This window comes from Bipolaris sorokiniana (genome assembly GCF_000338995.1).
Source record: "Bipolaris sorokiniana ND90Pr unplaced genomic scaffold COCSAscaffold_7, whole genome shotgun sequence".
NCBI lineage: Eukaryota > Fungi > Ascomycota > Dothideomycetes > Pleosporales > Pleosporaceae > Bipolaris > Bipolaris sorokiniana.
Window position 1 is genome coordinate 758,511 of NW_006911901.1, and position 19,117 is coordinate 777,627.

The 19,117-nt window shown below is 50.9% G+C and overlaps 9 protein-coding genes across 9 annotated transcripts; 3 read left to right on the forward strand and 6 right to left on the reverse strand.

Moving 5' to 3' along the window:
* Positions 1-739: 739 nt before the first annotated feature.
* COCSADRAFT_89579 (uncharacterized protein) lies at positions 740-2,762 on the reverse strand (the record flags this gene model as incomplete). Its single annotated transcript, XM_007701877.1, has 4 exons — positions 740-1,850; positions 1,905-2,159; positions 2,214-2,325; positions 2,393-2,762. 4 exons carry the CDS (start codon positions 2,760-2,762, stop codon positions 740-742), a joined length of 1,848 nt encoding a protein of 615 aa, XP_007700067.1.
* Positions 2,763-3,630: 868 nt separating this feature from the next.
* COCSADRAFT_89394 (uncharacterized protein) lies at positions 3,631-4,115 on the forward strand (the record flags this gene model as incomplete). Its single annotated transcript, XM_007701878.1, has 2 exons — positions 3,631-3,917; positions 4,004-4,115. The coding sequence occupies 2 exons, from the start codon at positions 3,631-3,633 to the stop codon at positions 4,113-4,115; spliced, it is 399 nt and encodes a 132-aa protein (XP_007700068.1).
* A 113-nt stretch (positions 4,116-4,228) lies between these two features.
* On the reverse strand, positions 4,229-7,815 carry COCSADRAFT_160442 (uncharacterized protein; the record flags this gene model as incomplete). Its single annotated transcript, XM_007701879.1, has 5 exons — positions 4,229-4,616; positions 4,670-5,283; positions 5,332-5,459; positions 5,509-5,581; positions 5,632-7,815. 5 exons carry the CDS (start codon positions 7,813-7,815, stop codon positions 4,229-4,231), a joined length of 3,387 nt encoding a protein of 1,128 aa, XP_007700069.1.
* Positions 7,816-8,032: 217 nt separating this feature from the next.
* COCSADRAFT_142460 (uncharacterized protein) lies at positions 8,033-10,691 on the reverse strand. The gene is made up of 4 exons (XM_007701880.1): positions 9,873-10,691; positions 9,399-9,823; positions 8,470-9,349; positions 8,033-8,418 (listed from the first exon to the last, which is right to left on the reverse strand). Exons 1-4 carry the CDS (start codon positions 10,450-10,452, stop codon positions 8,318-8,320), a joined length of 1,986 nt encoding a protein of 661 aa, XP_007700070.1. The 5' UTR covers positions 10,453-10,691; the 3' UTR covers positions 8,033-8,317.
* A 97-nt stretch (positions 10,692-10,788) lies between these two features.
* Positions 10,789-12,566, reverse strand: COCSADRAFT_322560 (uncharacterized protein). Its single transcript, XM_007701881.1, has 2 exons — positions 11,364-12,566; positions 10,789-11,313 (listed from the first exon to the last, which is right to left on the reverse strand). Exons 1-2 carry the CDS (start codon positions 12,450-12,452, stop codon positions 11,125-11,127), a joined length of 1,278 nt encoding a protein of 425 aa, XP_007700071.1. The 5' UTR covers positions 12,453-12,566; the 3' UTR covers positions 10,789-11,124.
* Positions 12,567-13,000: 434 nt separating this feature from the next.
* COCSADRAFT_322551 (uncharacterized protein) lies at positions 13,001-13,318 on the forward strand. Its single transcript, XM_007701882.1, has one exon. The coding sequence runs from the start codon at positions 13,114-13,116 to the stop codon at positions 13,279-13,281; it is 168 nt and encodes a 55-aa protein (XP_007700072.1). The 5' UTR covers positions 13,001-13,113; the 3' UTR covers positions 13,282-13,318.
* Positions 13,319-13,826: 508 nt separating this feature from the next.
* Positions 13,827-15,985, forward strand: COCSADRAFT_142465 (uncharacterized protein). The gene is made up of 3 exons (XM_007701883.1): positions 13,827-14,374; positions 14,429-15,446; positions 15,505-15,985. The coding sequence occupies exons 1-3, from the start codon at positions 13,987-13,989 to the stop codon at positions 15,698-15,700; spliced, it is 1,602 nt and encodes a 533-aa protein (XP_007700073.1). The 5' UTR covers positions 13,827-13,986; the 3' UTR covers positions 15,701-15,985.
* A 1,108-nt stretch (positions 15,986-17,093) lies between these two features.
* Positions 17,094-17,844, reverse strand: COCSADRAFT_160446 (uncharacterized protein; the record flags this gene model as incomplete). The annotated part of the gene is made up of 2 exons (XM_007701884.1): positions 17,094-17,307; positions 17,513-17,844. The coding sequence occupies 2 exons, from the start codon at positions 17,842-17,844 to the stop codon at positions 17,094-17,096; spliced, it is 546 nt and encodes a 181-aa protein (XP_007700074.1).
* A 675-nt stretch (positions 17,845-18,519) lies between these two features.
* On the reverse strand, positions 18,520-18,825 carry COCSADRAFT_51079 (uncharacterized protein; the record flags this gene model as incomplete). Its single annotated transcript, XM_007701701.1, has 1 exon — positions 18,520-18,825. A coding segment is annotated over one exon (306 nt), but the record flags the coding sequence as incomplete, so codon positions are not given.
* Positions 18,826-19,117: the final 292 nt, after the last annotated feature.

Below are 19,117 nucleotides of genomic sequence, written 5' to 3' on the forward strand. Positions count from 1 at the left end.
CAAGAACTAGATGCGCGACGGCGGGCGCGGGCACAGGCAAACTAGATCGTGAGAGGCAGAAAGCTGAAGCAGCTGCCCACCGGATAGCCCGCCAAGCCGCCCACAAACGACTTCAGAAAGCTATCAAAATCTCACAAAGGGGAAAGAAGCCTACCTTCAAGCGCTCTACTGAGCTAGCATCAAAGAATATTATCGTTGGCAGTAGTAGTGGTGGTGCGCAGCGAGCTAATCGATCAGCTGCACCACCATCACCACGCTCGCGTTCAGGCCGCCCCATCAAGCTGCCAATCAAATATCAGTAGATAGATCAAATAAACAATACTACGAGATTACTATACTAGAGTTTCTCGCGATAATAGCTTTTATGTAGAGCTCTACAGCTTCAAGTTTGTGATAGTACTGTTGGGGAGAAATCCGGCGTTGGCCCGTCCGCGGCGTTGGCCCGTCCGGCACCTCTACGGTGTTGGAAAGTCGAGTGGAAATTGTTGTTGAAGGAGAGGCAGGGGAGGCGAGGGAGAGGCAGCAGGAGGAAGCGGAAGAGGAGGATGATAGTGATGGGGATGAATGGGGTGGTGGGAGGAATGCGAGGAGTGGGATGAGTTTGTCGAGGAGGGAGGGGTAAGAGTAGGGTGGGGAAGGCCAGGTGGAAGGTGCTGTGGATGTGGTGAAAGGGGATGTAATAAATCTTTAATCTGCGAGGTGAATCGGAATAAGAAGACAGTATATACGGACGTCGGATCTATGCCCATGAAAAGTGCTCAATATGTAAATACACGCCCCCGCTCCTCGCACCAGTGATTATCTTCAGATTCTCGGCTGCAACGGCATTTCGCACATCGTTCTGCATTGTCTTCGGCCCGCAGATATACACATTCAGCGTCTCGTCTGCATCCGCTGCTTTCTCTGCTTCTTCCTGCACAATGAGCGGTAGTTGGGGTCGGTCCGTGTGTTCTTTGCCTGATACAAGTGTTTCGCCTTCTTTCTCGGTACCAACTACGATATCGTTCGACGCTTCAGATGGGACTGAGTGAGTTGATGGCTGTACTGTTTTTGGCAAGATTTTAGCTTGATTTGCGGCTTCACCAGTGAGGTGGACCTCGATTTGGACGGATGACAAGATCGCAGTTGGGTATGGCGCAAGTATAGTTTGCAGAGTTTGCTCGAACCACAAACGGCTTTTAGTATCGCGGGTCGCAAGTACAACGCGTAGTGATGTCGGGGCCGAATAGGAGGTACGAGGCACTGCTTCGTCGATGGAGTTTGCAACTGATCCGAGAAAATGCTCAATGAATGGCAAGGTCCAGCCGGCACCAGATCCACCCGCGATAACTAGAAGACGATCTGCATTACGCAGTCTGAGCCAACTAGCACCGCCGTAAGGTCCGTCCACAAGAACCGGGATGTCGCCGTCGGGCTTGATGAACGCATGTTGATATAGTTTACCTGTGAACCCACCCTGACGACGAATATAGAACACCAGTTCATTAGATTCTGCCAATATCTTGGCAGGGGAAGAACAAATGGTAAATGGATGAGCAGTCAGGGTGGATAGGAAGCCAAAACTTGTAAAGCGTAAGAAGCAATGCTGGCCCGGAGTCCAGTGGAATGTCGCCGGAATGGTAACGCGTATGAGTCCGTTATCCTCAACTGCAACCCGTGCTCGCTGAGTCAATTTGTATTCGAACACCGTGCGAAGCCATGGGTATATGTAGCAAGGGACGTATATGGCAGCCGTGGCAACGAAATAGTCCCAACTTGTTAGCGTTTGATCACAATGCCAGAAGAAGGTTATCATGAAGACGACGGCAGCAAAGAAGTGTGTTGCTTTGAAGAATTCGTATCCACGGTTTCTGAGTGGTGCATTAGTTATGTATGAAACTCGAGCTCATAGGAAAACTACTTACCGAAGCACACTATGCGACATGAACGTCAACCACGCTTGGAATACAAGCGCTACTATCCCCGTCCAGTAGAATAGCAGACTACTCGAGAAATGGTGCTCCATATCGTGCCAATGGATGTGGTATATGATAAAGGGAAACGTGTGCATCAAAGCAAGAATGAAGAACGCGTACGCAATCCACCGATGAAATACTTGGAGCCGTTCGTACGACACTCCTGTGACCAGTGTGATCCAATTCGTTTTGCTCGCCGTGGCACTGAGGATAGTCAGTAAACAGCATTCGCCCTATCATGAAAGTAACCAACCGTACAAGAGAAACGGCATGCATCCCAATGCTAGCCATCCAGACCGCGTAGCCAATGGCGGTAAATTACCAAATTTCTTACTAGCCCAATAATACGGCTGCGGTATCAGATCCATACCTATTGCCAACAGTCAGTACGCTCCACTCAAGTCCCATATTTCAAAAGAAGAAGAAGAACTTCTTACAAAAAAAGAACACCACACCAGCCGCACCAAGCAACAACACCCCAACCGGCGCAGAATTCCACTTGAACCGCCTAACATGGAACCCCCGATACGCCAAATACCTCGATCCCGCCAACACCTTCTTCACCAACACACCCGGCCCTGCCTTCCTCTGCCGTAAAAACAAACCAGAAACAACGTGCGCAACAACGAAAACCCCAATCCCACTCATGAAAAACGCAACAGTCGGCAGCGCAAACACATAGTCCGCTACATACCAAAAATGCCACCGATGTTTATACCACGCACACTCCTCCACAGTCTTACCCCCACACTCGAACATGCGCATGCCTGAGATACCGGGGGAGATTGAGATCCATGCTTCGCTCATCGTCTCGTCGTCGTCGTCGTCGTCGTCGTCTTCTTCTTCCCTCAAATACAGAAACGTATATCGAATCGGAAAAACCCTTAGGGGAATGAATAGATACGTAAACCTCAAGGCTGACAAGGAATTAAAAAGGAAGTTCAAGACTTCAGTCATATGTGTCGGGTGGAGTCTACCTAACCTCCTGCCCTGCCCCATACTCCCCCATCCCCTCCACCGCCATACTACCTTCATGCAGCCAGAGAGTCGTGGCCACGGCAAATAAGCTTATCAAAGCTTAAAGCAGTTGCTTGCGTATGCTTAGTTCTGCATTCTGTAACCAGGATGTGTAGATTATCTTTTGGTGATGGCCCAATGAGGGCGGGGTGCTTAGCGTACTTACGAGCACGATTGAGCAAGTTTTCTCAGCGGCGTTCGGGTTCCGCGTTGGATGGGTGGGGTGGCGTGTGTGCAGGCGGGAATACCGAGAGGGATCTTTGGAGCCGGGATGCATGGAACTAAAAGAAGGGTTGTTTTCGTGCTTGTCCACTTTGGCAAGATGGTGCGGGTATATCAGTGGGCTTGAGTGTCCCGACGATGGTGAGTTTTGTTTAACTGTGTATATTTTTTAGTGATTCTTCAAACGACGATTATCTGGCATATACCACCGGAACAAGGGTATCTGGCGAGCAAAAGCTTGTTCAGGTAGTAATATATTGTTTGCTTCATCTGTTGATTTACCTACACACCACCATCTCGAGCATCTCAATCAAAAGTTCGAAAAGTCTGCAGAAGAACCATACGAACAGCCACCAACATGCACATGTCAACGCCAACAATGTCCACTGACTCCAACGCCACAATGTCAGGGATGCCGGGAATGCACATGTCCACCATGTCCATGACCTTCTTCACTTCAACCAGCACGTCCCTCTTCTCCGCATCCTGGACCCCCACCACCCCGGGCCAATACGCAGGAACGTGTATATTCCTTATTGCACTTGTAGCTCTGTTCCGCGCCTTGGTTGCTGTCCGTTTCAACTTATTCGCGGTACTAGCGCAAGCCAAGGGACAGCCAGAGATTGAAGATAAAGCAAGACTGGAAAAGAGACGCTGGAGAGCCGATGAGGCGGTTTGGATTGCGAGCCTCGATGTGGTCCTTGCTGGGGTGTCGTATCTGCTGTAAGTATTTCCTCTTGCTTCTCCGTTCTCTCTTTCTTCGCGACACCAATGTTATCGCAAGATCCGCATATTAACACATTACTCAGCATGATAGCTGTCATGACAATGAATGTGGGATACTTCATGTCGGTGCTCGGAGGCGTGTTCCTTGGAAGTCTGAGCTGTGGCAGGTTCATGGCTAGGACTGCGCCGCATTGAGAGCATTGACGTGATGTGATATATCTTAGCCTTGATGGAAGCAAACGCGGAAAGAGATGGAAAAACGAAGCGAAGCCGATCTGCTTAGTGCTCACACCAGCAAACATCCCCAATCAAGTAACCGTAATACCCTTCCTTATCCTCAGCGCAATTTTGGCCATATCATTCAGATCCCAACCCCCTTTGACAGTCTTCGAGTCAGGAATATGTTCTCCAGAATTGATGACATGAACCTTCATCTTGGGATGGAATTTGAGGCCATTCAAGAGCTTTGGGGTGATAAGGAAATATTGGCTTGTACGCTCTTGGCAGGCAATGTCTACCATGCGCTCATGCACCATTCGTTCATTGCGTGGATCCATACCTTGATTGATCTCGTCGACAACGCGGAAAGGCGATTGGGCGAGATCCTGGAGAGCCATAAGGTAGAAAATGGTCGAGACGGCGCGCTCGCCACCGGATTGGCGGTGAGAATTGAGAACACTGAGGGGCTCGTTTTCACTGTTGGCATGTGTTAGCGATATGTGCATGTAGATGAAATGGCTGAGGCATACCGGAAGCGGACTGAGATCTGAACAGACCAGTTATCAAAGTCCTCCTCATCCTTGAACACAGCGACTTCGCCAGCACACCCAATCTGCTGGAAGTTGTATGCAAAGGCATTACTTATCTTGCTGATGAGGACATCAAGCTGTGGCTCCCATTGTTCGCGAATCTCTGTAATCTTTTCCCTGATCTCACCGAGGCTAACTGTATACTGCTCTAGCTTCTCTCGCGTTCTGTTCATGTCCTCTTCGCGCTTCTCGTAAGCTCTGATGGCACCAGGATTGCCTTCAGCCATCATCTCCAGCCGTGCGGCAACGGCTTGAACTTCCTGCTCGAGATCGTCAAATGAGGGGAGCTCGCGATACTCCAAAACAATCTGCTTCTCCTCTTCGGTCAAAGTTTCAATGTCTTGTTGAGTAGCTGCTGTCTTCTTTGTGTACTCGTCGCGAAGATGTCTGATACGATTGCCAAGTTCTTGGACCTCGGTTTCTTTCGTCTGCTGCCTTTGGATTATTGCACTGTTTTCATTTCTCAGTGCATTGAGTTCTGACTTGGCTTCTATGAACCGTATTTCGGCTTCAATGAGCGATTCATGAAATGTGCGCATATGCGTCACAGCTTTCTGCATGACCGTCAGTAAAGTATGATAAGCAAGATAGTTACTACGTACAGCATAGTCTAGAGCGAGTGCCGCTACGCGTAATGATATCTCACGAGCTTGTGCTTTGATTTCACGGATGCGCTCATTCGTTTCTGCATTTTGCTGCTTGTGGTCGTCTAATTGGGCCTGTTTGGAGGCTATGGTGCATCAGCAGACGACCCTATTGATTTACAAAGGCAAACCTACCGATCTTATCAGGGATAGCCCGCCACTCGGCTAGAGCCTTTTTCGTAGCGTCTTGCTCTGTTTGTATCGCTTCCTAGTGCAATGTCAGAGATGCACATTGATACACTGTAGAATAGTCAATACCCTCGCCTCCTTGAGCTCCTCGAGTTGTTGTTTGAGGTTCTTCATTTCGTTCGTCACAATGGCGTAATTTTCCTGGATCTCTTCTTTCTCTTGCACCAGTTCTGTTATTCTTGATTCAATAGCCCGAACCTCTTCTGTGTTAGTTGGTTGGTCCGTAAACCATTGGGCAGGCCTAAGTTTCGTGACGGATGTTGAGGAAGCGTTGTACTCTCTACGCGTGACAATGCGAAAGGTCTCCGTACCACTGACCCAGGTGCGGATAGGGCTGTTTGATACAGCAGCGTGCTGCTCATCTGATATTGGGGCCGGGGAATAAGCTATCTGATGCAGGCGGTTGTTGTCGCAAAGCATGGCCAAAACAGCGGCGGGTCCTTGAATGAAGTCGAGCATGTAGCCTTGAAAGCCAAAATTTTCCAAGTCCTCTTTCATGGCGGGTGGTTTGTATGAATCGAGGGGCTTGGGGGACGTCCGAAGATGGACGTCGTGCAGTCCTTGGCCCCCATTGGTTACCTTTCTAATGAGGAGATTCGACAGTAACTGCTGGTCATCGCTATGAGTACAAGTGATTGCAATGACGTCGCCTTTCCTCAGCTGGCCTTCTAGAGCTTGAGCATATCTGGTATCTGGAATGGAGCATTCCAGGATTGGCGGACCAATGACTTCACCCTTGAAATTCAGAGTGTGCTTGTTTTCCTGAATCCATTTCCAAGCTTTCGCAGTGTCGGGAGAGAGTCTCTGTAGAAGGCTTGCCTGTTTGCCGCTTTGTGTGTTTAACTGCTCTCGCTGTGTGTTCAGCCTTGCGTTCTCGTCTGCAATTGCACGCGCGCGTTCCCGTAGACCCGACATCGAATTTTGCTTATCCGTTACGCTGTTGCTGATGGTTGAAATTTGACCTCGAACTTCTGCCTTGCGACTCTCAAAAGACGCAGCATCGTATTGCACAGCCGTACTCTGTTGTTTCTGTTCTAGCCTGTTGATATCAGCCGTAATGCGGACGATATCCTGCTCACGCGATTTTTTGGCTCTCAGCTCGACCTTGATCAACTCTGTGGAGTCGCTGGCCTTGGCCTTTTCTGTATCGATATCTTTCACGAGCTTGTCGGCTTGTGTCTTAATCAAGTCGACACGGTTCTTGCGGAGCTTCACAACTTGCTCAATCTGATTACGATATGTTTCCACTTCTGACAAGGCTATACGCGCTGGTTCCATGTCTTCCTTGATCTGATCCAGCTCTAACATGGCTAGCCTCCGTTCTTCCTTCATTTTCAATATGTCGTTTTTGAGCAGCTTGATCTCAATCATGGGCCTGACCTTCTTCAGACATTTTGATTTGCGCAACAAGCCCTCACGTTGATGAAATCGGTCGACATCTTCTCTGGTTGCATTTTGCTGTTTTTCCAACTTTTCCAAATGATTGCGCTCGTTGGTTTCCTTTTTCTGGACATTTCGTTCTTCAATACGCAGGGCCTTGAGTTCGTCATGCCACTCAACCATGTGCGGGGGCGCCGCTGCACGCTGAGTCTCTCGTAGGCGGTCGACATCGGTCATTTTGGCAAACTCGACGACACGGTCTTGAGGCAAGAATTGACAAAGGTTATCAATTTGTATGGAGAATTGTTTGGCCATGGTTGTTACAGCGACTTGGGAAACGCGCTTGCCATCGAGAAAAAAAACAGACTTGTTGTCTTCTTTGCGAATGGTACGTTGGATAATGCGATTCGAACCATTGCCTGGGCCTGTTGCAAGCTCGATTTCGACAATGGCTTCGCTAGCACCATGTTTGACGAAAGCACCCAAGTCTTTGGCTCTTCCCAGATGTTCGCTACCCCATCCAAGACCCAGGCATATAGCGCACACAAGCGTACTCTTTCCTGTCCCGTTTGGACCAATAACCATATTCAAACTAGGGCCCAGATGAAATTCGGCAGCTGTGTATGTGACAAAGTTCTTCAGCTTTACCCTGACTAGAGAGCCTGGCTGGAAGTCATCTTGAACGTATGCGCTCGTTCCGTCTGCATCGTTGTTTTGCGTGTACGTGCTTGGGGAAGGACTGTCGGACGCGTCCCGGTCATGGCGGGCGCGTTTGCTGCTCGACGTAGAAGAGCCTTCGTCAGACTGCTCGTCGACTTGCTCGCTGACGGCCAGCGATGGACGTTTCCGCCTTCTTCGGACTAGACCGGGCATCGTCGTGGCGTATGCGTGTTGGTGGGGGTTGGTTGTCCAGTGCACTGCCTCTAGAGGAGGGGAATGATGGATGAACGGGAATTGCCGGTTAGCGTAACATCTCGCGTCCATGCGTTGAACCGCGAGACGCTATCACGTGAGAGCGTGTTCGTCGAGTAACAGCTGTGCAAACAAGCAGCGTAGCAATCCGAATACAAACAATACAAACAGTACAAACAGTCACAGTACTCGTGCATTTATTGACTATTAATACACGATTCCCCGAATGCATACCGCACGATTGCCTGCCAAGATAAATACCCATGGCTCACAATAAACGCCGAATCTAAACTATTCCATGCTGTCATGGCCAAGTCATGAAAGCCTTCCTTATATGCATTCACCTCGTTGCTTGTCCCAGATTGACAAGTGTCAGGTGCTTCAAAAAATACCCATACCTCACTAAACGCACAAAAGCGCCGTCGCAACCAGTGCCACGGCGTGGTAAACGAGGACAATGCCTCTAGAAAATGGTATCAAAATTCTCGTCAACCATAGGAAGTGGTTTCCGGGGGGTTGATGGCTTGCCGTTTTCTTCGGCTTGCTTCTTGTGGCGGAAGGTAACTATAGTCATGTTAGCGAGACGACATAGCCCATGTTTGTGGCAATACTCACATCCGACGAAGAGACCCTTGCCCATTTGCACGTTGCGGTCTTGCATTGCTTCCAAAGCAGCCTGCTTCTCGTGCACCTCCTTGTACTTGGCCATGTCGGCTTCATTGCCAAAGTCGTCAAAGTATCCGGCGTCGGTCTCGCTGTCCAACTCTGGTACAAACGGTGCCTTTTGTTCTCTCAACTTTGTCCAGTCTACCTCAGCAAAGTACTGGTGCGCGTGGATCTCGGATATGTTGCGGAATCGAGACGACTTGGATGCTACGAGACGCACGATGAGGTCCCAAGTGCGCTTGGACAGGAAGTATGAGGGGTCTTCGTACACGGGCTTTCGCAATACCTTCTTCCACTGTTTCAAGTTCTGCCACGTCTCATCAACTGTAGCGCCAGCAAAAGGCGGGTATCCGGCCAATGCTTCAAAGAGCATGCACCCCAGGCTCCAGTAGTCAACAGTGAAATCATACTCCTCACCCTTGAGTACTTCAGGCGCCATGTAGTCGGGACTGCCTACAATGCTCTTTGCGTAATTGACATCTCTCTCGCGAAGCGAGCGATAATTGTCTCTCCTTTGCGCTGCAGAACGCTCTTCTATAGGCCGGCCAAATGGCGAGACAACATCGCTCACAGACTCCAACTTGATACGCATCGATTCAATTTTGGAGGGGGCAAGAATACCTGCAGCAAGACCAAAGTCGGTCAGTTTGACGTGTCCGGTACTGTCAATCAAAAAGTTCTCAGGCTTCAGGTCTCGGTGAATGTAACCCAATTGGTGCAGCGAGTCGATACATGTGAACATCTCAGCAATGTAGAAGCGCGCATGTCGGTTGTGCAGAACGCCCGTATTGTTAAGCAGGGTACGAAAATCGCCTCCAGGAACATATTCCTTTGCTAACATTAGCTCATGATCATACTTCTTCAGCAATATCACTCACCATGGCAAGATAGATGCTCTTGTCGTCCTGGAACGCATAGAGCAATCGCACCAACCACTCGCTCTTAGCAGTGGTCAAAATGTCGCGCTCCGTCAGGACATGACGGACCTCGTCCAGCTTAAACAGCAGCTTCTTGCTCATGACTTTGAGGGCACAAACTTCACGGGTGTCCTTTTTCTGAGCCAAGTACACCTGTCCATAACCACCTTGGCCAACTTGGGTGAGAATCTGGAAGTCGCCCTGCCTCAATCTAGTGCGTCGCTTGCGGAGGTTGGCACGTTCACGACCGAGATACTGTGTAAGAGCATTGTTGTACTCTTCTTCGGGCGTCTCAGGTGGAGGAGGATTCTGCGCTTTGAACTGGGAGAGACGGTTTTGGCGGGTATGTACGTAGGTGAGGAGGTCGTAATAGTAGTCGAGGAAGTCTTCACGGCTGGTTAGTGCTGTTGCTATCCGAGAGGACGGCAGGCCTACATAGTTGAGTGACGTTTGCGAGACGCTTTACTGCTGGCTTCCTCGCCTTCTCCAGATCTTCGGCAGAGAGGCGCTGTGGGCCGTTCAAGTACCGCGTTGACTGCTCTGCCTCGCGCGTCCGGTAGGGTTCCTGCCGCGACTGTGCTGCATGTGTAATGTGACCGTTGTCTTTTTGTATAGCAGAGCGTCCACCGGGGGGTGCGTTCTCTTGGTTTGACCTGCGCGTTGGAGAGCCCGATGCGACAGTAGTCGAGTCTGGCCCCGCATAATCTCCATCCTCGCCGCCGCTGCCCAATTTCAACTTGTTGGGCGATGTCGGCGATGTCGGCTTCGCTCTGGGAGAGCCAATGGTGGGTAGTAGCCTCATGGCATTCTCGAAGACATGGGGCAGATCAAATGCGCCGGGCGGCTGGTGGTGTTTACTGGGGCTGCCCTGAGGCGTCTGCTGCGGGCTGATGAAGGCCTCGGCCGGCGTGCCTGGACGGTCCATACTCTTGCCACGGGTGTGAAGTAGCGGCGGAGGGGCAGGTAACTGAAAACCGTCTCCGTCTCTGTTGTTGATGTTGTCGTTGGCTTGCATGCTCGTCTAGTACCCGATAGCGACGGAGAAGGGGATGGTTGCAGTTGCGCAGGTGGGGGCTGTCGTCGCAACGACGGACAAGAAGAAGGAGCAGGCCAGCGTTGAATCTGCAGTGTATGCGCAAACAATCGCCTATGTATATGTATGTATACACCAGGCGTCGGTACCTTGCAGAGCTTGCGACAAAACAAATGCAGGCGGTTGGCGCTCAGCTTCGTGTTGATGGTGGGGTGCGTGTTTTGGGCTAAGTCTGCTCCGGGCAACGATGAAATCCAGGCTCCCTGGCATGTGGAACCCCCTTCTCCGATCGCCGTCATGGGTCAAGATTGCCATTTTTAGTAGTATATCAAATGTGCTGTCGCCGTCTTGATTTCTCGTCATATATTATGTACAGATCCCTTCAAGAACCATGCCTGCCTCGCATATCCAGAATTCAAACCTTGCAGTAAGTCGACCTGCCCGGAAAAACACCATACCCCGCCCGCAGAAACGCCGTACATGGGGCCCCAAACAGGCAATCCACGCCAAAGAATGATATCATAGTTCCACACTTCTATCCGCCCTGGCAACGCGATAACATGGAAACAACATATGCTAGTTAATGCTATCACACCACATGACCCTTCCCGTGTTGTCGTCCAACTCCACACGTTGTGTCTGCCCAGCATCCTTTTACAAATCGTGGAACTCACGTGGTATTCCGTTAGCAAGAAATTGCTCGCGAGCCAAGAGGTCAACAAATGCTTGCCCATTGCGAGGAAAGGCATGCATAATGTTTTGGAGATATCGTGGTGCCTCGATCAGCTGCTTCCGACACATTGGGCAAGTTACTTTGTTTTTGTGGGTTTTACACGTATCAAGCTAGTTTGGACTCAGCAACCATTGTCACTTTTACACCCGTCAAGACTCACCCATTGAAAAATGCAGAATTCTCCGAATGTGTGTCCACAGGACAAGACTACTGCAATTTCCTCCTCTTCTGTAGGCAAAACATGCGAGGCCGAATAGTCTTTTTGGCAAATGTCACAACACTTGGATGCATCGTCGGGAAGCTCGCTTGGCAGACGCCGCGGAAGACCGTCTTTGAGTTCCTGGATCTGTCTTGGGGTGGCAATGTTGGGATCAATATGTGGGCGATAGCCCGTGAATCGTGGACGCACGTCTCTTGTTCGGGTTCTCAAGCGATTCGGGGGTGGCGCTCTGGCAGCCGCCTCTTCTGCGTCAGATGACGTGCTCGAAGGTGAGAGGTCAACCGAATACCTCTCAAAACTCCGGCGATTTGATGTTCGTGGAGAGATACTACGGTCTGAACGGCGACCATGGCCTCCAGGCGATGCCCACGGGCGGTGCCCTGATCCATGAGATATTGGATCGTTCGGCTGACGGTGTTCGTGGGGCTGTGATCTAGTGCTCTGCAGCCGCACTTCCGGATGTGCTGAATCCCGATGACCTTGGTGAGGGGTTCGCATGCCCCCCGCATGGGAATTCCGTGAGATTGCCTCGACTGCCATCCTGTGCTCATTGCGGCGTCGAATAAATGGCGGAATTCCTGCGTTCCCAGCCGGTGCTAATGGGTTATTTTGATGTGGTATTCCTATCCTTTGACTAGGTAAATGGCCTTGCATCGTGTTACTAGGGTTAGAAAACAACTGATCGGGATGCACATGGTCAACTCCGTTCCAGAAAGAAGGTGGCGGTCGTGGATGACCCGTGAATTGATACGGGAACATGTGCGGCTGGTAATATGGGTAGCGGACTCCAGCAGATGGATACGGAGAGCGGTCATGGAGCGGATTGCTGGCTGGTCCATCTGGTACATTGCTATTTTGGGGTGTTTGATGGTCGCTCATGGGCAGATATGCGCCTCCGTACAGAGGCGGGAGTTGTTGTTGAAATGGGGCATGTGCAGAGAGAAGTGGGGCAGCCAACTCTGCACCCTGATGCCCGGAACCAGTCGTCACATGAGCCCAGGAAGCGGCACCGTAGTCAGGTTCAGCCATACGAGCTTTATTTGGAGGTTAGAGGGGGGGGGGGTTGTCCTTGGGTAAAAGTTGAAGCTGAAGCGGTGTCAGCGGGTGGAGAGCGGGGAGTTTGCCAAGTGAGGAGGGCAAATGTCGGGATGGTTAAAGAAGATGTTGGAACAGGTGTAGAAGAGGTGGAAATGGTTCCTCGCTCCCGGTTCTGGTAGTCGTTGCGTAGAAGAGTATAGGGCAGAAGGGTCGAACAGCGTCATGGAAGCCTTATCTGCGGCTTAGCAAGTGCGTGCGGCCTGGGATGGTACCGATGGTGCACGAAAGTGAATGGGGGGCAAAGGTGAAGCAGGCTCGAGGACTGAGTGGAAGGGTGCGAGAGGGCAATAGCTAGAGGAGCGACAGAGTCGGGCAGGATCGTTTGCCCAAGGTGGAAACCAGGCTGTGAATGAAGGTGAGGGGTCATTAGCTCGCTGTCACGTTGGCACGCTCAATAGCGAGCAGCCAGCATGGATTGCAACAACGGTGGAGACGGATCAGGTGCCCTCGACTTGACTCGCCTGCATTAATCTAATCATGACCAGTCGTCGGAGGCCGGAAGGCGCAGGGCGCAGGGCTCAGGCAGCCGGGGCGTCACGGTGCGACCTAGTTGCTTGTTGTACTCGTGCGTGTTTGCCTATGCGGCTCTAACATGCTGCGGAGAGGAGGGCAGCATGGATGGCTATTGCCCACCAATGAGCCCGCCAAAACATTGGAGCAGAACCCAGCACGGCACAGCGTACGGAGGTTCAGCGGAAAAAGGACCATGGGCGCGAAGGGTTTCACCCAACAGGGTGTGCCCGATCATGCCGAAGTTTGATCGGTGACTATGCAGACTTTCCACTAGGGTGGCCGAAGGAAGCAAGCAGCAAGCAAGCAGAGGGCATGTGGGCAGCTAAGTTGTCGTGTTATGGCACTGCAGCCGGCAGCGGGCGCGAATCGTTACCTCGAGCAGCGGCGGCTGGCCAGGCCGGCTGTCTTTGCCTGTGCATTTTGGCGACGGCGACAGAGACAACGAGTGGAATTGGTGGCTGAGCGGGAAGACGAGTCCAAGATGTCGAGTTGCATGCGCGCGGCGGGCTCGGGCTAATGACGATAGTGAGAATGTTGGCGCCGAGTTTAGGGCCCAAGAAATGGAACTGGAAAGGCAAGAGAAGCGACGGGGAGAGGGCTCTGCAGCGGTCGCGGTCGCGGTCGCGGTCGAGGTATCAAAAATCCTTGCACCATCTCGTCTCGCCGTCTCGCCGTGCCGCCCTCACCATCGCACATTTCCGCCTGCATCTTGGCAGGTGGTGCGTCACGTGACTCGTCCGACCGCGGGACAGATCGGAGGCGAGTCCCACGTCCCCATCCGTGGCGGCGGAGGCCAGAGCTTCGAGCGCTGGCCTGTATTTTTGTCTCGAGCAATTGTCTCTCCGTCGTCTTCTGGCTGGCCTCCAGTGTCCATTGCGCACCTCCACAGCATCCATATCCATCCTCCCCCACCAATTGGCCCCCCTATCCCCCACCACCACCAGCTGCGACCATGTTCCGAAGCGCGACCAAGCTTCGCGCTGCCGAGGCCGGCGCCCTGCAATCACTGGCACATGCGAAGGTCAGCAACCCCTCCTTCCGCTGTGCCCGCATTACACGGCCGCTCTCTACCACCAGAGCCTCGCTCTCCAAGCATCAGACTGCCTTCCAGCGCCGCCAATTCAGTGCCACCACTGCCGTCATGGCCAACACCCGAACAGAGAGCGATGCCTTTGGCGAGATCCAGGTGCCCGCAGACAAGTACTGGGGCGCCCAGACGGAGCGCTCCCTCGAGAACTTCCGCATCAACCAGCCCCAGGACCGCATGCCTCCGCCCATTGTGCGGGCTTTTGGTATCCTCAAGGGCGCTGCCGCCACGGTCAACATGAAGTTTGGGCTGGGTACGTCCCGTTGAACGAGCCCGAGCCTGCAGTGCACTGCTAACCCTACCACAGATCCCAAGCTTGGAAAGGCCATCCAGCAGGCAGCCGAAGAGGTGGCCTCGCTCAAGCTCATCGACCACTTCCCCCTCGTTGTCTGGCAGACCGGCTCGGGCACCCAGTCCAACATGAACGCCAACGAAGTCATCTCCAACCGCGCCATTGAGATCCTCGGCGGCACAATGGGCACCAAGAAGCCTGTCCACCCCAACGATCACGTCAACATGTCTGCTTCATCCAATGACACCTTCCCCACCGTTATGCACATTGCCGCTGTTCTCGACTTCGAGGAGTCGCTCCTTCCCGCCCTCACCAGCCTGCGAGACGCACTCAAGAAGAAATCCGACCAGTGGGAAACCCTCATCAAGATTGGAAGGACACATTTGCAAGATGCCACCCCTCTGACTCTGGGTCAGGAGTTCTCTGGCTACGTACAACAGCTCGACTTTGGTATTGAGCGCATAAAGTCCTCTCTACCCCGCCTCAAGATGCTCGCCCAGGGAGGAACTGCTGTTGGCACCGGTATCAACACATTCAAGGGATTCGCCGAGGATATTGCCGCAGAGGTCAGCAAGATGACTGGCAAGGACTTTGTCACTGCACCCAACAAGTTCGAGGCTCTCGCTGCCCACGATGCCATTGTCGAGGCCCACGGCCAGCTAAACACCCTGGCCACTTCACTTTTCAAGATCGCCCAGGACATCCGTTTCCTCGGCTCAGGTCCTCGTTGCGGTCTGGGTGAGCTCAAGCTGCCCGAGAACGAGCCCGGGTCCTCCATCATGCCCGGAAAGGTCAACCCTACACAGTGCGAGTCCCTAACCATGGTTTGCGCCCAGGTCTTTGGTAACCAGGTTGCCACCACCTTTGCCGGATCCCAGGGTAACTTCGAGCTCAACGTCTTCAAGCCCGTCATGATCCGCAACCTGCTGCACAGCTCGCGCCTCCTCGCCGACGGCATGAGGAGTTTCGAGAAGAACCTTGTTGCTGGTCTTGAGGCTGATGAGCAGCGCATCAGCTCCATCATGAACGAGAGGTAAGTACCATCGCCATATTTTCTTCTTCATCCACCGTTTATGCTAACTCAAATCCAGTCTGATGCTGGTTACCTGCCTCAACCCCGTCATCGGCTACGACGCCGCCAGCAAGACTGCCAAGTACGCCCACAAGAACGGCCTCACCCTCAAGGAGGCCGCCCTCAAGCTCGAGGTCATTAGTGAAGCCGACTTTGACAAGTATGTCCGACCAGAGCTCATGATCAACCCTTCCGACTACAAGCCCAAGAACTAGACTTGTCATGAAGATGAGGAAAAATATGTAAAAATAGAGAAAACTCGAGATATGTATCATGAATCAATAATATAGTAACATCTATGTTTACTCTCGTGTGTGCGCTTGCTGGGTGGGTTTTACGTGAAGATATTTGTGCGGTAATGTGAATTTCATGTTACGTGTCTGGCAGTGTGATTGACAAGAGTTCAATTGTAATTAGGGAAGGAGATGCAAGTCTAGAACTGGGGCTTGTACAATTGAGGATCTGATGATTGATGATTTGATAAGAATATAGGCAGGCTGCATAACTATAAGTTTTTGTGTTTCCAACATTTTCCACTCTTGGCCTGCTTTCTATCTCATGTGTGTATTTGATGTGTTCTTTTCGTTCTCTTACATGATGTCTCACGCCCACAATTCAATAATTCTCTTCATTTTTTTGTTAAAAACTCAAGTTGAATACTTGTTAACTTTTGCAGGTAGTTAGTGTGAATTTGCCGTAGTGTATCAACGCCGTTCATCGCGCAAATGCGACCTCGAACTGAGCACCAGCAGTGACAAAAGAAGCGTCTCAAGCGTCACTGCAGTCACCATTGGAACCGAAGCATTCTGCCAGTCCCCCGGATGGCGTGCCAACCAATATATCCAGAAGCCGAAAGCCGATAACAATGGAACGAGAGTGTAAATGGAAATCATGACAAGAGACACGGCGTACCCGGGCTGAATACCCCACACAAGATTCTCCGCATCGTGCTTCGATTTCACAGCAAATTCTTTCCGCTTTTTTCGGTATACAAGTTATTCTTTCCTTGTCGGGCTGCAGCTGAAAGCAGTCGTGTAGCCATGGTCCAAGGACTGACCATTTGCAGCCGTCGTCACAAGACTGCAGACACGCGGCAAACACGTCAGGTTCTATCAGCGGTATCTTTCCCAATGGAGGTTTTGGATCGTATTCGTACTCGTTAGCAAACACTACATCTTCTGGTAGCCCTTCGCACGAGAAGAAGACTCGATTGACGCTGATTTTTCGGAACTTCGTTGGAAAAAAAAAATTAGTCCCGTAGTATTTCGGAGGGCAAGAAGGTAGTAAGAAGAGGGTGCCTTACTCTTACGAAATCGCAGTAGTGAAATTGAAAGGGCGAAAACCATCTTGAAGCCATTAGACAATGTTTCTTGGTAGCGCTTTTTAAGTTCTGGGAAGAAGAGTTGATCATTCATCTGGCTGCAAATTTCGATTTGTTCGATTTCAAGGGATTTTCGTAGGCCCTGAACTCCAAAGATGATTTGTGTAGGGGCTGGCTGTGTCGTTAGGGAGGGGGCCATTGGACCACATCTTTGTGTCTGCGTAGTGTTGGATCCAGCATTACCGTTTTTATTCATCGATACACCAGATGCGCTTGATAATCCTGCGTTAGACAATACGTTGGAAGATGAGGCTCCTGATGTATTGTTGAATGTTGGCGTGTAAGCCATAGCTGCCCTTGAAGAGGAGCTTCCGGATACGGCGCTTCTTTGCTTGTTGTTTTCTAACAAGTCCAATACCGGTCTGAAAATGCTTCCTAACGTCACGCGGGGTGCCCTTGGTAGTTTTGTCACACAGCAATGACACTTCGGTGGATGGTTGTCTGCTATCTTCAGAATCTCACTTATAGCATCTGCATGCTCCTGAGTTACTCTCACATATAGCCTCCTCCTACCGAGCTGCCGCAATCAAATTAGCGTGCAATATTTCTAGTAAAATCTGGAAGACGTACCTCCCACTGAAGATGTTGCTCCCCGATAGCCAAGTTAGGAATTCGCGGTGCCAATGGCCACCAATCCCAAACATACCCAGTGTATGTTTCCAGACGAGATTTTATGTTGTTGATCCAACCAATGTCGTTGTATGAGATTAGTGCTACTGAATTCTTAGGCGTAGTCTCAATTATCTGGCGTAGACGATGCGGCAGTATTAACAGCCTGATACCTAGCACGAGATTGCGAAATGCTGATCCTTGATGCAGAAATCTTTCGGCTCGGTGAATGTTGGAAAAATCATCACTAGCATCAGGTTCAGAGTCTGAATAGATCTCGTTGTCGCTATCACCGTTCTGGGGTTGGTAATCATCAACAAAAGGCTCTTCACGGGCCTCAGATAGTTTTTCGTAATCCAGATCCTGCATTCTTTTCAACCAGTTATCAAAGAGCCGTTCTCCGATTGGTTGCGTATGAAGATGACTGAAAGGGACTATCTCTTTCTCCTCGAACCTCAAGTGATCTGCAATCCCCTCAGCTATGTTCTCCCTATTTCTCCCCGATCGAAGAACTTTGGTGACCCCTTTTTCAGTTTCGTTGAATGCTTCATGTAGGAGCCGGCGATAGTATGACTTAAGAATCCTTCCATAGTTTTCTGTAAACCTTCTTCTTTCAATGTTCTGGAGTGCTGTCTCGTGTAATGAATGTAGTTCCCCTCTTTGTACGAACAAAGATGCAGGATACTTGTCAGCAAAGGGCTCTGTTTGGGATTTGTCTGTTGGGATTTTCGGCCTTATGCTTCTAATATCGGAGTCTATGAATCGGATATCGTCTATGTTTATTTCTCTGGTGAAAGAGTTTGGTATTCCTTCGGAGAAAGGATTTGGAATTTCGGTGAATGCGTTTGGCATTTGGATGACCGGGTTGTCCTTGGGATGCAAGGCCTTCTGAGATTCCAGATCAGGTACCGACTAAGAACGCAAACTATCCAATTGCCTTTGGGAGGCATAGCCAGAATCACTCGGTTCGATTCGAAGTCTACTAGTGTTGCTAGTAAAGTTTCAAAAACAGGTTGCAATATGATCGTTCTCCGTTTCTATGACCGCCTGTAATGCATTGTGATGGTATTCACCTCGAGCGTTGTGATCGGCGCCTGCGTCAAGAAGCATCTTGAACACCTTCAGATGACCTCCAGCTACAGCTGCCTGTATCGGAGTGCCATGGTTTCCACTGAGAGCGTTGCAATCAGCGCCCGCGTTAAGCAGCAACCTGACTATCTCCGAACAACCCTTAGCTGCAGCTGCGTGTAGTGGACTGCCATAGTATCCACTAAGAGCGTTGACTTCACATCGTTTATTGAGAAGTAGTTTTGTGACTTGAACCAAACCTAACAAAGCTGCGTAGTAAAGGGGTACCGCCACACTCTCTGCGTCTCGTCCAAAGTCTGGCTTTCTATGGGGATGGTCGGGATTATAGAGGCGGATCTAGTTGAGGTATATAGGGTTTTTCCTTGATAAGATCATCACCGCTAGCTGATTCACTTCGTTTCCGACGTTTTGTGCCTTTCGAAGATGGCTGCTCCAGAACTCCGTTGCATATCTTGTGAGAGCAGATGACTTAAGGGCATCTTCTGAAAGTGGCTGTTGGAATTGTATCAGATACTTCAAACAGCCTTTTGCGAGTATGTAGTGACATTGCTGT

Bases quoted from the DNA above. Each gene is read 5' to 3' on its own strand.
- COCSADRAFT_142460 (XM_007701880.1), bottom strand. From the start codon at position 10,452: ATGCAAGCCAACGACAACATCAACAACAGAGACGGAGACGGTTTTCAG. The intron at 9,824-9,872 runs GTAGGCCTGCCG...CCAGCCGTGAAG, and splicing joins CGCAAACGTCACTCAACTAT to ACTTCCTCGACTACTATTAC. The intron at 9,350-9,398 runs GTGAGTGATATT...ATGTTAGCAAAG, and splicing joins AGAGCATCTATCTTGCCATG to GAATATGTTCCTGGAGGCGA.
- COCSADRAFT_322560 (XM_007701881.1), bottom strand. From the start codon at position 12,452: ATGGCTGAACCTGACTACGGTGCCGCTTCCTGGGCTCATGTGACGACT. The intron at 11,314-11,363 runs GTGAGTCTTGAC...AGTCCAAACTAG, and splicing joins AATTCTGCATTTTTCAATGG to CTTGATACGTGTAAAACCCA.
- COCSADRAFT_142465 (XM_007701883.1), top strand. From the start codon at position 13,987: ATGTTCCGAAGCGCGACCAAGCTTCGCGCTGCCGAGGCCGGCGCCCTG. The intron at 14,375-14,428 runs GTACGTCCCGTT...ACCCTACCACAG, and splicing joins CAACATGAAGTTTGGGCTGG to ATCCCAAGCTTGGAAAGGCC. The intron at 15,447-15,504 runs GTAAGTACCATC...ACTCAAATCCAG, and splicing joins AGCTCCATCATGAACGAGAG to TCTGATGCTGGTTACCTGCC.
- COCSADRAFT_322551 (XM_007701882.1), top strand. From the start codon at position 13,114: ATGCTGCGGAGAGGAGGGCAGCATGGATGGCTATTGCCCACCAATGAG.